This window comes from Mus musculus, chromosome 10, assembly GCF_000001635.26.
Source record: "Mus musculus strain C57BL/6J chromosome 10, GRCm38.p6 C57BL/6J".
Lineage (NCBI taxonomy): Eukaryota > Metazoa > Chordata > Mammalia > Rodentia > Muridae > Mus > Mus musculus.
The window spans coordinates 79704048-79715898 of NC_000076.6; the positions used below are offsets into that span (position 1 = coordinate 79704048).

An 11851-nucleotide genomic window follows, 5' to 3' on the forward strand; every position below is an offset into this window, starting at 1 on the left:
AGGTGGATGTTTGAGTTCGAGGTCAGCTTGGTCTACAGAGTAAGTTTCAAGACAGCCAGGGCTACACAGAGAAACCCTGTCTCAAAAAGAGACAGAGGAGAGAGAGGGGGTAGAGAAGAGCGGGGATAGGGGAGAAAGGAGAGGGGAGGGGAAAGATTGGGGGTAAGGGAGGGGGGGAGAGAGGGAGAGCACGAGCGAGGCGAGAGCGCGCGCGCGCGAGCTCAAGGGCAGTCCAGGCTCCAGGCCCCACCCCCTCGAGGGTGTGGCCTGTGTGGTCACGTGCCAACGCTTCTCCACCCGCTCCGCTCCTGTAGCGCGAGCGGGAGCGGCGGACGCTGGGTACGTGCCTACTCCCTGTGTGCCTGGCGCCCCGCCCTGCGACGCCGCGTGCGTGCGTACGTGCGTGCCTGCGTGCGCGCGCCCCGCCCTTCTTATAGAGCCGCAGTGGGGCAGCTCCTGGACGAGGCGACATGGCGGCGGCGCTGCTGCTGGCGCTGGCCTTCACGCTCTTGAGCGGCCAAGGCGCCTGCGCGGCGGGTAAGAGCGGGGTGCTGGGACCGGGCTGGGGTCACGGACTTAAGGTGAGCCTCCGATTTCGGGGACTCGGTGGTTCCCTACTCGGGCTCGAGGCTTGGAGATTGTGGAGGAGTAACAGTGGCTGTGGGTGACCCTCGAGTTGAACCTAGCCTCGACTGGGCATCGAGGTGGAGGGGAGTGATCTTAGAGATGAGGCCCTGGAGAGACAAATCAAAGGTTAGGACTCTGGGGGAGACGTCCTAAGGTTGTGGGAACCGGAGGTGGAAGGAGCCGCCACCTTGTGGTGGTCCCCACCAGGACATGGGCTGGAAGGTAATTTGGATGGATTTGGATTACAGAAGTGAATGGGATGACCCCAGATTTTGGTCAGCTGGAGATGGAAGGAGCCGCTTCCCTAACTGTCCCAGCTCCCGGAATAGGGCTGGGACGTGACCCTGAAGGTTTGGGGATACAACAATGACTATAATTGGCTTAGGTTTTGGGGAGTTAGGGAAGGTGTGGGAAGAGGTGACCCTGACGCTGGAAGACAGTAAGGCTCTGGGGCAACATCTCCAACGTGAGTGAGGGCGTCCGTGGCCAGGGAGCTGTCTGGACCATCTTGGTGTCTCCACCTGCGTACCAGGGCTGGAACGGAACCCTAGTAATTTACCTCCTCCTGGTGTTGGGGCCTGGGAGAGTGAAGATAAAAGAAGTCAGCACGTTGAGGGTTCCACACCTGAGAGACAGGGCTGGAAAGTAACCATGGGCCAGAGGGACATCTGGCAGGACATCTGAGAGAGGTTTGTGGGACCTGGGGTGAGGGACAGCAGTGTTGCAGGTGGCTTCCTCCAGGATTGGAGAGATCTGGGGACTAAAGAAGCTGCCACCTTGGGGAGATCCCAAATTTGGAAGACCTGGGAGTCGAAGGAACTGCAGTCTTGGTGTCCCCACTCAGGGAACAGAGTGAGGGTCACAGTCCCTAATTTAGGAGGGCATGGAGTTAGAGAGGTCTGTTACTTTAGTGTTACCATCTGGGCAAGGGGAGGATGCGAAATAGACTTTCCTACAAAGGCTGTCTCCAAGGTTTGGGGTCACTAGGGGGACTAGAGTAGGAGGAGCTACCATTTCAGGGTGTCCATACTTGGGGGACCAGGCAGGGAGATGATTCAGAGGGTTTGGGGTACAGAAGTGCCTGGGGAGAGGTCCACAAGTTTGGGCATATGGGTGGAAGTGAGGTGACTAGGAATTTGGGGGAGGTCCTTGATGTTTGGTGATGTGAGGGGGATGGAGAAAGGATTGGAAGGTCTCAGTGGAGGAAGCTGCTGCATTGCTGTTTCTACTTAGTGAAGGAGCACAGCATTGCTTGGGGAATGTGAAAGAAGAGGATGAAGTTGGTGGGGGATAGCATTGCCTATTAGTAATGTCCTCAGGTCTCTGGAGGATGTGGATTGGAAAGGGGGTGAGAGGTGACCCCGTGGGTTCTTGGGGTAAAGAGGTGCCCAGGGATGGGTAGGCTTGGAGGGCTGGGGATGAGTGGACTCGCCCTCACATGTGAGGGTTGGGTGAGGAGTTCCTGAGAGGCAGTTCCCGCCCCTAGGTTTGGAGGAGTCCTTATCAGCTGTCCCCAGCTGTCCCTGTCCTCCTTGGGGTGAGCTTGCAGGTTCTCCATAGTCCACAGGGGCTGTATCCCTGTAATGGCCACCTGTCCCTGCCCCTCTGGGCTGAGGCAGAGCTTCAGGCTGGTCTAGGAGTTCCCTGGGAGCCAGTGCCTGCGAATGGCTCCGGACCCCAGGCTCAGGCACTTGCTGGATTATCATTCCTGGTGGGATTTCTGGTGGCCAGGGCTCTGCACACTCAGCTTGCTCCCACCCTGGAGTCTGGCCCATTCTGGCCTTAGATCCTTGCCTGATGAAGGCTCAAAAGGGCAGCTGAGGTAGGAAGGCAGGGATTCAGGGTCATGGCAAGGTTGAACATGTGGTAGGCCTCGAACACATGGGGACTGCTCTCCTGCCCTCTCCAGACAGCAGGCAAAGGGCAGAGCCAGAGCTCCACTGGAGAAGTGGGCCATGTGACTGCTGCCCCCATCAGCAGGTACAGGAGGGGCTGTCCCTGGCAGCAGTGCCCGGCGTTAATTCTGACCCACTTTTTCCAGGCCCTCTTCTTCACCATCAAAACATCTTGAGGTGCCTCCATGAGGCTGGCTCTTGGTGCAGATAGCTGTCCCCTGGTGAGATGGAGGCAGTTGATTTATTCTGTCCTGGGTAGGAAGCCTGGCTGGGCACAGGCCCAGTGGCTTTCTGCCTGGGGTTAAACAGACCTTTGCAATGCCCGGGAGCCAAGCACAGAGTGTAGCTTACGGGCAGGTCCTAACCTTTCCTGGGAACAGACCCATAGCCTACAGCCTGGGCAGGGCCCAGGTCAACCAGTGATGTGTTTCCCACTATGCAGTGGGGGAGGGGCTCTGCTCAGAGGGCTACCCTGTGGCATGGACACTTAAGGTTTCCTGATTATGAGGCTGAATTTGATATTAGGGTCTCTTCAGGCTGCTCCAAGCACTTCACACCCTGATTTCGCATGCTTGCTCTGAGTGAGTGACTAGGCTGGCCTCCCTGGCTAGGCCAACTCAGACACTCACTGCAGGGTGTTACCCCAGCGCTTACCCAGATCTAATTTAACCCTAATAATTCCTCAGGCTTCTAGATGACATGGTGAGAGAGGTGACAAGCCAACAGCCTGGGTCAGCACTGGATAGCAGGAGACTGCCTGTGGGCTGCCCTCTAGAACAGTGCCCCCCTCCCTCCCTGCACCCTGTGGTGCTGGCTTGTTTACCCAATGCCTCAGGCTGGCCCTGCTCTCACCTGTCTGCCAGTAGGCAGGAAGGAGGGACTGTGGGGACATGCTGCAAGCTGTGGGCTACAAGTCACATGGCCAAGCTGTGGAGGCTCCTGGGGTTGGGATCATAGTTAGTGGTTACCCCTAAGCAATGCTAGCTAGGCTCCGTGTGGGAAGGTTGGACAGATGTCAAGGGAGTACCACAGGGCACCCTGCATTCCTGAGACTAGATTATGGGTCATTTAGTTGGTCCTAAAAGGGCTGAAATGTGGCCATTAGGCGCATGGTCCTTGGGAACATGGTAGCCATGTCCCAGACTGATGACACCCACAGTATAGTGTCTCTTCAGAAACCTAGCTGGGGCTGGGGTCTTCAGGGCATCCGTCTTTCCTGACAGTCCTAGATGGAGTGGAGTTGATACAGACATCCTGGAGCAGTAAACAGGGAAGGGGACTAAGGGAAAGGGCACTCACTGCTGTGGCCTCCTCCTGACTCAGCCTACCCACGTGCCTGCAACTGCAGGTTGGGCAGTCCCACAGATCGCAGCTCTGGAATGTAGGTTACCAGGAAACCTCTACCAAAGCTGCTGTGTCGTTCATACCCCAGGGGCCTTGAGGCCTCCCAGGCTCTAGGTGTCACTCTTGGTCCTGGAGCTTATCCTGCTGCCATCCCACCCCCCCACCCCCACTACAGGGCCTAAAGCCTAAGCCTAAACCCATATACTTGTACTTCCAGACAGCAACCACACCTTGTGTAGGCATGCAAAGACCTGCCTTCCCACAGGACATGTGTTTGGGGCAGGCATACAGGTCTGAGTGTTCCAGGTCCCTATGTAATACTGAGAGGCCCTGTCTTGAAGTATTTGTTTGTTTTTGTTTTTTTCTTTTTTGGAGACAACTTTAAACACATAGCCCAGCTGGCCTGGAACTCCTAGCAATCCTCCTGTATAGACCTCCTCCTAAGTGGTGGGATTATAAGCGAGCCACAACACCTGGCTTTTACTCTGTTTTCGTTTTTTAATTACATTTCGTGTGTGTGTGTGTGTGTGTGTGTGTGTGTGTGTGTGTGTGTACATTAGTTGCACACAGGTACTTCGCCGCATGGGTCTTGGGGTTGGACTGCGGCTTTAGGCTTGGTGGTTACCACTTTTACCCAGCCCTTTGTGTTTTGTTGTCTACCTAACTTCATACTTCTCCCCGCAAGCAGAAAAGAAATGGAGTTTGCTGTGTTGTGTTGGCCCCTGTGGCAGGCCCTGGTGGCTGTCCTTCCTTGTAGTAACGGGTACTAACCCTTTCCCATAGCTGGTTTCCTCAAGGCACCACTGTCGCAGGAGCGGTGGGCGGGGGGCAGCGTGGTCCTGCACTGTGAGGCTGTGGGCAGCCCCATCCCCGAGATCCAGTGGTGGTTTGAAGGGAATGCTCCAAACGACAGCTGCTCCCAGCTCTGGGATGGTGCCCGGCTGGACCGTGTTCACATCCATGCCGCCTACCGTCAGCATGCAGCCAGTTCGCTCTCTGTTGATGGGCTCACCGCAGAGGACACAGGCACTTACGAGTGCCGGGCCAGCAGTGACCCAGACCGCAACCACCTTACTCGGCCACCCAGGGTCAAGTGGGTCCGTGCCCAGGCGAGCGTGGTGGTCCTTGAACGTGAGTGGCCAGGGCACCTGTTTCTGTTTACCTCTCGTGCCACCCAACCCTGGCTCCCACTTTGTAGAACCAGATGCTGCTCTGCCCTACCACTCATTGAGACTCCCCTGGGCACACGGGTGAGCTGAACACTCATCAGTGTCCTTGCTGGGTGCAGGTTGGCCCTGCCCTCTTCCAGGTGGCTCCTCGGTTCGCACCCCAGGCCTTTGGTCTGCTGTGCACCGCCCTGACCTCCCGTCCTGCTCTGCTCCATGCACCTGCTCTCCTGCCTCCCCTGCCTCCCCTGTGATTGTCTGGCAGGGGTGGGGTCTGCTGCCCAAGTGTTCGCTCTGACTGTCTACTGCAAACCTGAAAATTCCAGCCAGACTTTGCAGAGCCCTCTGGGGGTTTAGTGTCCAGTTCTGAGTGACGGTCAGATAACAGTGAGGGGACCACATGGCTGTGGGAGCAGCAGGCGGGGCTTGGGCAGCTGCGTCTCTTATCTTGAAGTGGTTTGTAGTGCAGCATCAGCTTGCTTTAGCCGTCTGGGGCTGTAGACTGTCAGCCGCTGTGATTCCAACAGCAGACCTCACAGAGTGGGGCTGACTACTATGCTGAGCTTATACTCTTTCTCCCTGTGGCTTCAGCGGGCACCATCCAAACCTCTGTCCAGGAAGTCAACTCCAAAACACAGCTTACCTGCTCTTTGAACAGCAGTGGCGTTGACATCGTTGGCCACCGCTGGATGAGAGGTGGCAAGGTACTGCAGGAGGACACTCTGCCCGACCTGCATACGAAGTACATGTGAGTCCACAGTGCTCAAAGGACCCTGTCCTGATGCTGTCCATGGGGACCTGCCTCCATCCTGACGTGTAGCAGTGCCAGGCTCCACACAGCTCTGGATTGGCTGGGTGGCCTTACCTGTATAGCGTGAGAGAGCCCAAGGCCCTATGATCTGCACAGAGAGCCCTGGTGGGGAGGTGGCCACCATGCCTTGGGAGTTCCTTACCTCACCGAGGCTCTGTCCCCTGCAGAGTGGACGCAGATGACCGCTCTGGGGAATATTCCTGCATCTTCCTTCCTGAGCCTGTGGGCAGAAGCGAGATCAATGTGGAAGGTAATCTGTGGGAGTGGTGGGGGCGGGCCAGGAGGTGGCTGGCGTGAAGGCCAGGGACTGGTGTTGGGGCTGAGAGCAGTCTACAACGTGCTTGGGCATCAGGGTTCTCATCCTCACAGGGCCACCCAGGATCAAGGTCGGAAAGAAATCAGAGCATTCCAGTGAGGGAGAGCTTGCGAAACTGGTCTGCAAGTCCGATGCATCCTACCCTCCTATTACAGATTGGTTCTGGTTTAAGACCTCTGACACTGGGGAAGAAGAGGTAAGGGCTGTGAGGCTAAGGACATGGAGCTTGAGTGGTGCCAAGGACCAGGCTGCAGTGGGAGCATGAGGTTCTGGACATGGGGGTAGGGGAGGCGGCAGAAGGGGCACCGGGTGCTAGGAATGGGAGTGGGGATAAGAGCATCAGAGGGGACACAGGAGAGGACGCTTTGGTGTGGGGATCTGGGACAGTGTAGGACAGACTCTAGCATGACATGACAAGCCCTTCTCCCTAGGCAATCACCAATAGCACTGAAGCCAATGGCAAGTATGTGGTGGTATCCACGCCTGAGAAGTCACAGCTGACCATCAGCAACCTTGACGTAAATGTTGACCCTGGCACCTACGTGTGTAATGCCACCAACGCCCAGGGCACTACTCGGGAAACCATCTCACTGCGTGTGCGGAGCCGCATGGCAGCCCTCTGGCCCTTCCTAGGCATCGTGGCTGAGGTCCTGGTGTTGGTTACCATCATCTTTATCTATGAGAAGAGGCGGAAGCCAGACCAGACCCTGGACGGTGAGCAGTCCTGGGTCTGGGTGAGTGGGTGGGATGCCCTCAGTGTGTCCACCTGGAGGAGAGTGGGGTCTGCTTGTAGCTCACCCTCCTCCTTCCTCCATCACTTGGCCACAAGCTGCTGTCCTCTGGGGAGCTCGCTGTGAGGACTTGGGGCTGTGGGTGCCTCTAGCTGTACACTGCATGGCGAGCTGGGGTAGGATGTGTTGGCCTCACCATGTGTTGATCATCTGATGTACGACACTTCTGCAGCACCATGAGGGTGGCAGTGTGGGGCCAAGTTCACACGAGCCCTGACACATGTCCTTTCTCTTTCATGTGGCTGCTCCTGGCTGCAGAGGATGACCCTGGCGCCGCCCCACTGTAAGTCCAGCCACTGTGGGCTCTGGGGAGCTAGCTGTGTGTCCTATAGAAATGGGGGATGCTCTGGGACTCAATGTGTGTGTCCATCTTTCATAGGCCTCAGTAAGTTCAGGGAAGGTGGATGGCTGCTGTTGAAATAATGGCCAGATTTCAGTGGGGTTGAGGCCAGCCCTGTGCCTGTTAAGAGTAATGAGCCCTGTTTTGTATCCCCAGGAAGGGCAGTGGAACTCACATGAATGACAAGGACAAGAATGTACGCCAGAGGAACGCCACCTGAGTGGTGGGGCAGGCGGGGGAGGGGAGGTGCCCAGGGTGCCTGACCCCAGGCCAGCGTCTACCTCCACTCCAGTATCCCATCCTGTCCCGATTTGAACCTACCCAACCCAACCTATCCCAACCCAAGTGAAGACAGAGCCTTACCTTACAGAAAACCCACCTGGAAGAAGCAAGCCACTTGCAGCCCCTGTTTCTAATTTAAACTAAATGAGGTTTCTATGCAGACAATCCATTCCTTAGGGGTTTATGTTTTTATTTTTCCTTCCCTTCTGAAGTGTTGTCACTACAGCCCTGTGGAGTGGGGGAATGGGGCCTTGTCCTTGGTCAGGAGGGAAGGCCAGTGCATGCTCTGACTTACTGTTGGAGGGGGCTGGGCCTGCTGGAACCCCCCCAAATAAAGACCTACCCCACCATGTGTGTGTCACTACTTGAAACTTCAGGACCCCATCTTAAAGGGAGAATGAGTGTTGAGGTCATATACAGGAGGGGTTGTTGATCAGCACGGCCTGGGGCACAGGTAAGTGCATGGTCCCTAGACCAGTGGTTCTCAACCTTCCTAATGTTCTGAACCTTTAATATAGGATATCTGGTGTGACCCCTTTGAAAAGGTTCTTCAACAGCACCCCCTAGGGGTCCTTAGAAGTTGAACCTGCAGGTACAGCCTTAGTCCTCATGGGTGTCCAAGAAAAGCTGTCTTCATAAGAACACTGCTGACCACCACTGATGTCCTGTACAAGCCTAGTACTGATCTGGCTGGTGGGCACCAGTGGGAAATGGGCAGTCAAGGGACTTGCTGGCTGGTTTTAACTCTTAAATTTTGGGCAGGGGTCAGGACAGGTGTATGTGGTGGTATAGTCTGACTCCAGAGAGACAGCTTTGATCCCAGCAGAGTACATCCCAGAGTGGTGGTGGTTAAGGGAGAGAAGTCGGGGGGGGGGGGGGGGGGGGAGGCGGGGCGATAGCAGACCTTTCTGAAGACTCCCTGAGGTAAAACAGGCCCTCCGCTTCAGGCCAAGGAAAAATTCCTCAGACACCTCCCTGGCCTTCCAGCCACTAGAGGGCGCTGCACTTTAGTCCACTGAGGAAACCGGTGCCCTAGACCCAGCCAAATGGCTGGCTTATCTTTAGTACACACATGCAACTGCATATGTCTGGCACCTCACCCTCTTGTGGAGTTCTTAGAAGAACAGGAGAACCTGCTTAAGGCTCAGAGTCATCCCTGACTACACAAATGTCCACATGGGCCTGTGTAGAGAGAAGCCTAGGGCAACCACTTCCAGCAGTGGTGACCTATGGTGTGTCTGGGGTTCTGTCCATTAAATCAGGACACCCTCACCTCTGCAACTGCAGGTGCAGCCCCAGTCCTCACGCACTTCCCTTGGGGTCTCAAGGCAGGTACTGTGGGTCTTAACATCTGGAAGACAGGACACAGGTGTTTAGAAAGTAGTTCTATTTAGGGGTTCACCTCCAGAGCAGTAGTTCCCCCTTGAGAAGCAAAGGGGCATATCCACATCTTTCAGGCTGTCCAAACAGCCCAACCAAAGCCTAACAAATACTGGCTGCTTGCCCCTCGGCCCAGGATAGCACAGGAGCAAATGTTCAAACATGACCCTAAAGGCTTCTCAGTTCCTGAGATGAGATGGGTACAGGGTCAACTTTGTCAGAAACAGGACAGCCTGGAAACCACAGGGACTTGAGATCCAGCCTCCAGCTGGCAGGCAGAGACAAATCCCAGGGCCTTTGTAAAACAAAGACTCATTGATGGGGTAGGACTCAACATGGACTCAGCAACTCACTGGTCATTTCTGCTCCAAGCAGACGTCTGTCAAACCCTCTCCAGCCCTTGGTCCACCTACTCAGTGCCATCCTAGTCCATAAGGCAGTGTGCAAGTGGGCAGGAGGACCAGACAATACATAGCAGCACTGAAGTTTGTAGAGGCCATGACTGTGAAGTCTCATAGATGGGGGCTCATGGTGAGCCAGTTTCTCCACACCCCAACTGGGGCCTGGGGGAGAAGCACCCAGGCCAACCATAAGTGAGTAAGACAGGCTGGCGAAGTGATGCACACCTGTTGGCACTCTGCAAAGTGGAGTCAGAAGGATCCGTTCAAGGTCACCCTCAGCACATACTGACTTCTACAGCCTATGTCATATGAGCCATTGTCTCCAAAAGACAAAAATAAAATATAGCCATCCTCCCTGGATGTGCATATGCCAAAGAAATTGAGACCCCAGGAAGATGTGCAGTGGACACCCAGGCTGTATGTGTGTAGATCAGAGCCTGAGACGTCCCTTTACCTTCAGGTCAGGAAACCCACAATGCAGATCCTGGCAGCCAAGGAGTCCAACTTTGGCTTGCTGAATGCTGTTAGGGCAGCTTCCCCATCTGGTCTATGCCTTCCCTGGCCTGGCCTGGTTCTGACTCAATTCAAAATACCCCAGAATCGTGAATAGGAAATGACTGGTTAGTGTTGGGAGGGCAGGGAAGAGTCTAAAGGAGACCCTTGAAGCAAATGATTTGGTCCCTAGGGTTATTGGGTTGTTGATTTATTCGCTTGGTTTTCTAAAGGTCATGATGAGGTTGTGTACCTGTGTGTGATGGGGGAGCTATAGGGCTGAACTGAAGTTACAGATGTGTACGATTGATTAACCGATTGATCAACCATTGATTAACTGATTGACAGGGTCTCATCAAGTAGCACTGGTTACTCTGCAGTTCACTATGAAGATCAGGCTGGCCTCAAACTTAGAGACCCCTCCCAAAGGCTGGGGTTGAAACTAGAGAGTAGAGAGGGCTCAGCAGTTTAAGAGCATTTATGGCTCTTGCAGGTGATCTGGGTTTGGTTCCCAGAATCATTCATAGCTCCAAATCGCTCCAGCTCCAGGGGAATCCAACACCCTCTTCTGGCTTCGTTAAGGACCATGCTTGCATGTGGTGTACATACATACATACATACATACATACATACATACATACATATATACATACATACATAATACATACATACAGACCGACAGACAGAAAGACAAATAAAATGAGACAAATACATCTAAAAGACAAAAACGTAGCTAAATAAGTAAGGACAGCTCCTGAGTAATGACACCCAAGGTTGACCTCTGGCTTCTGCACATGCACACATACACACACATACACATCAGCCCTGAGCCACTCACTTACTGAATATCAGAAAAAAACCTCATGTGTCAGCATGGACATGGGGAGACCAGGTAGCCACAGCTAGTTTCTACTCGTTGAAAGCACCTGGCTCAGGGCTGGAGAGATGGCTCAGTGGTTAAGAGCACTGACTGCTCTTCTGAAGGTCCTGAGTTCAAATCCCAGCAAACACATTGTGGCTCATAACCACCAATAATGAGGTCTGACGCCCTCTTCTGGTGCATCTGAAGCTACAGTGTACTTAAATTTAATAATAAATCTTAAAAGAAAAAGAAGACACCTGGCTCTTTTTAGAATCCTTTGTGAGCCCAAGGGCTGCCTGGCAGAGCAGTCTCCTGGCATGGCAGGTCCTCTGCCAGCCAGTAGCCATGCTGCCTCCTCCCCTGCACTCAACCACAAGTCCTGGAGCTCTGGCGACCTGCCCAGCTGACATCTTCCCAGGGTGAACATAAAAGATCCCCCTTCATCTGGAACAGGCATGTGCCCTGGGGCGGAGCAGCCTGGCACTGTCAACTGTGATGTTCAAAAGTGGAGGCCAGAGGGGTGCCAGGGGCAGCTCCAGAGTCCCCGGGGTCGGGGCAGCCCATCTGTGTCAGATGAGGGCATGCAGCTGGCATGGCACATCCAACATCACTGGACACCTACTGTGAGCAGACAGAAGTCATAGCCCCATTCTTGAGACACTCAACCAATAGCTAAATATGAGGTCAGGCCAGAAACAGTGAAGGCTGTAGGGACCTTGATGACCCATAAAGGGCTGGAAGGGTCCAAGAGAAGTTAAGAGGGACCCAGAAGATCTAAAAGGGTCTAGAAAGGGTCCAGAAGCATCCAGGGGAGTTTGTAAAAGGTCAGAAGGATTTAAGTGAACTTAGGGTCCAGGGAAATAAGGGAGAATCTAAGGATGCCCAGAGGGGACATAAGAAGGTCCCAAGAGTCTCCTGAATGAGAACTTTCTTCCCACCAGTTCACAGCTATTCTTCCCCTGTATTTCCTCCCTTCTCCCCAACATCCTGTCATAAAATCCTCTCCACTCTTTGGTGAAGAAGGGTGGGAATTTAGAGTCAGAACTAGTGTCACCTGGCTCCAGCCTCAGGCCACAGCCTTAGGACCCCCAGGAGCCAATGTCTCCCCGGACCTGGGGTAAAGTGTGGAATGTAACTGATGCCT

The 11851-nt window shown here is 54.5% G+C and overlaps 1 protein-coding gene across 2 annotated transcripts; it reads left to right on the plus strand.

Annotated features, from left to right (window-relative positions):
* Positions 1 to 310: 310 nt before the first annotated feature.
* Positions 311 to 7932, plus strand: Bsg (basigin). Of its 2 annotated transcripts, NM_009768.2 has the most exons (8): positions 311 to 537; positions 4650 to 4997; positions 5624 to 5780; positions 6011 to 6093; positions 6213 to 6355; positions 6591 to 6873; positions 7209 to 7233; positions 7447 to 7932. In NM_009768.2, the coding sequence occupies exons 1-8, from the start codon at positions 471 to 473 to the stop codon at positions 7508 to 7510; spliced, it is 1170 nt and encodes a 389-aa protein (NP_033898.1). In that variant the 5' UTR covers positions 311 to 470; the 3' UTR covers positions 7511 to 7932. The 2 variants fall into 2 exon arrangements, with proteins under 2 accessions (NP_033898.1, NP_001070652.1); NM_001077184.1 differs by lacking the exon at positions 4650 to 4997.
* The last annotated feature ends 3919 nt before the right edge of the window (positions 7933 to 11851 follow it).

Bases quoted from the DNA above. Each gene is read 5' to 3' on its own strand.
- Bsg (NM_009768.2), top strand. From the start codon at position 471: ATGGCGGCGGCGCTGCTGCTGGCGCTGGCCTTCACGCTCTTGAGCGGC. The intron at 4,998-5,623 runs GTGAGTGGCCAG...CTGTGGCTTCAG, and splicing joins GAGCGTGGTGGTCCTTGAAC to CGGGCACCATCCAAACCTCT. The intron at 7,234-7,446 runs GTAAGTCCAGCC...TTGTATCCCCAG, and splicing joins GACCCTGGCGCCGCCCCACT to GAAGGGCAGTGGAACTCACA.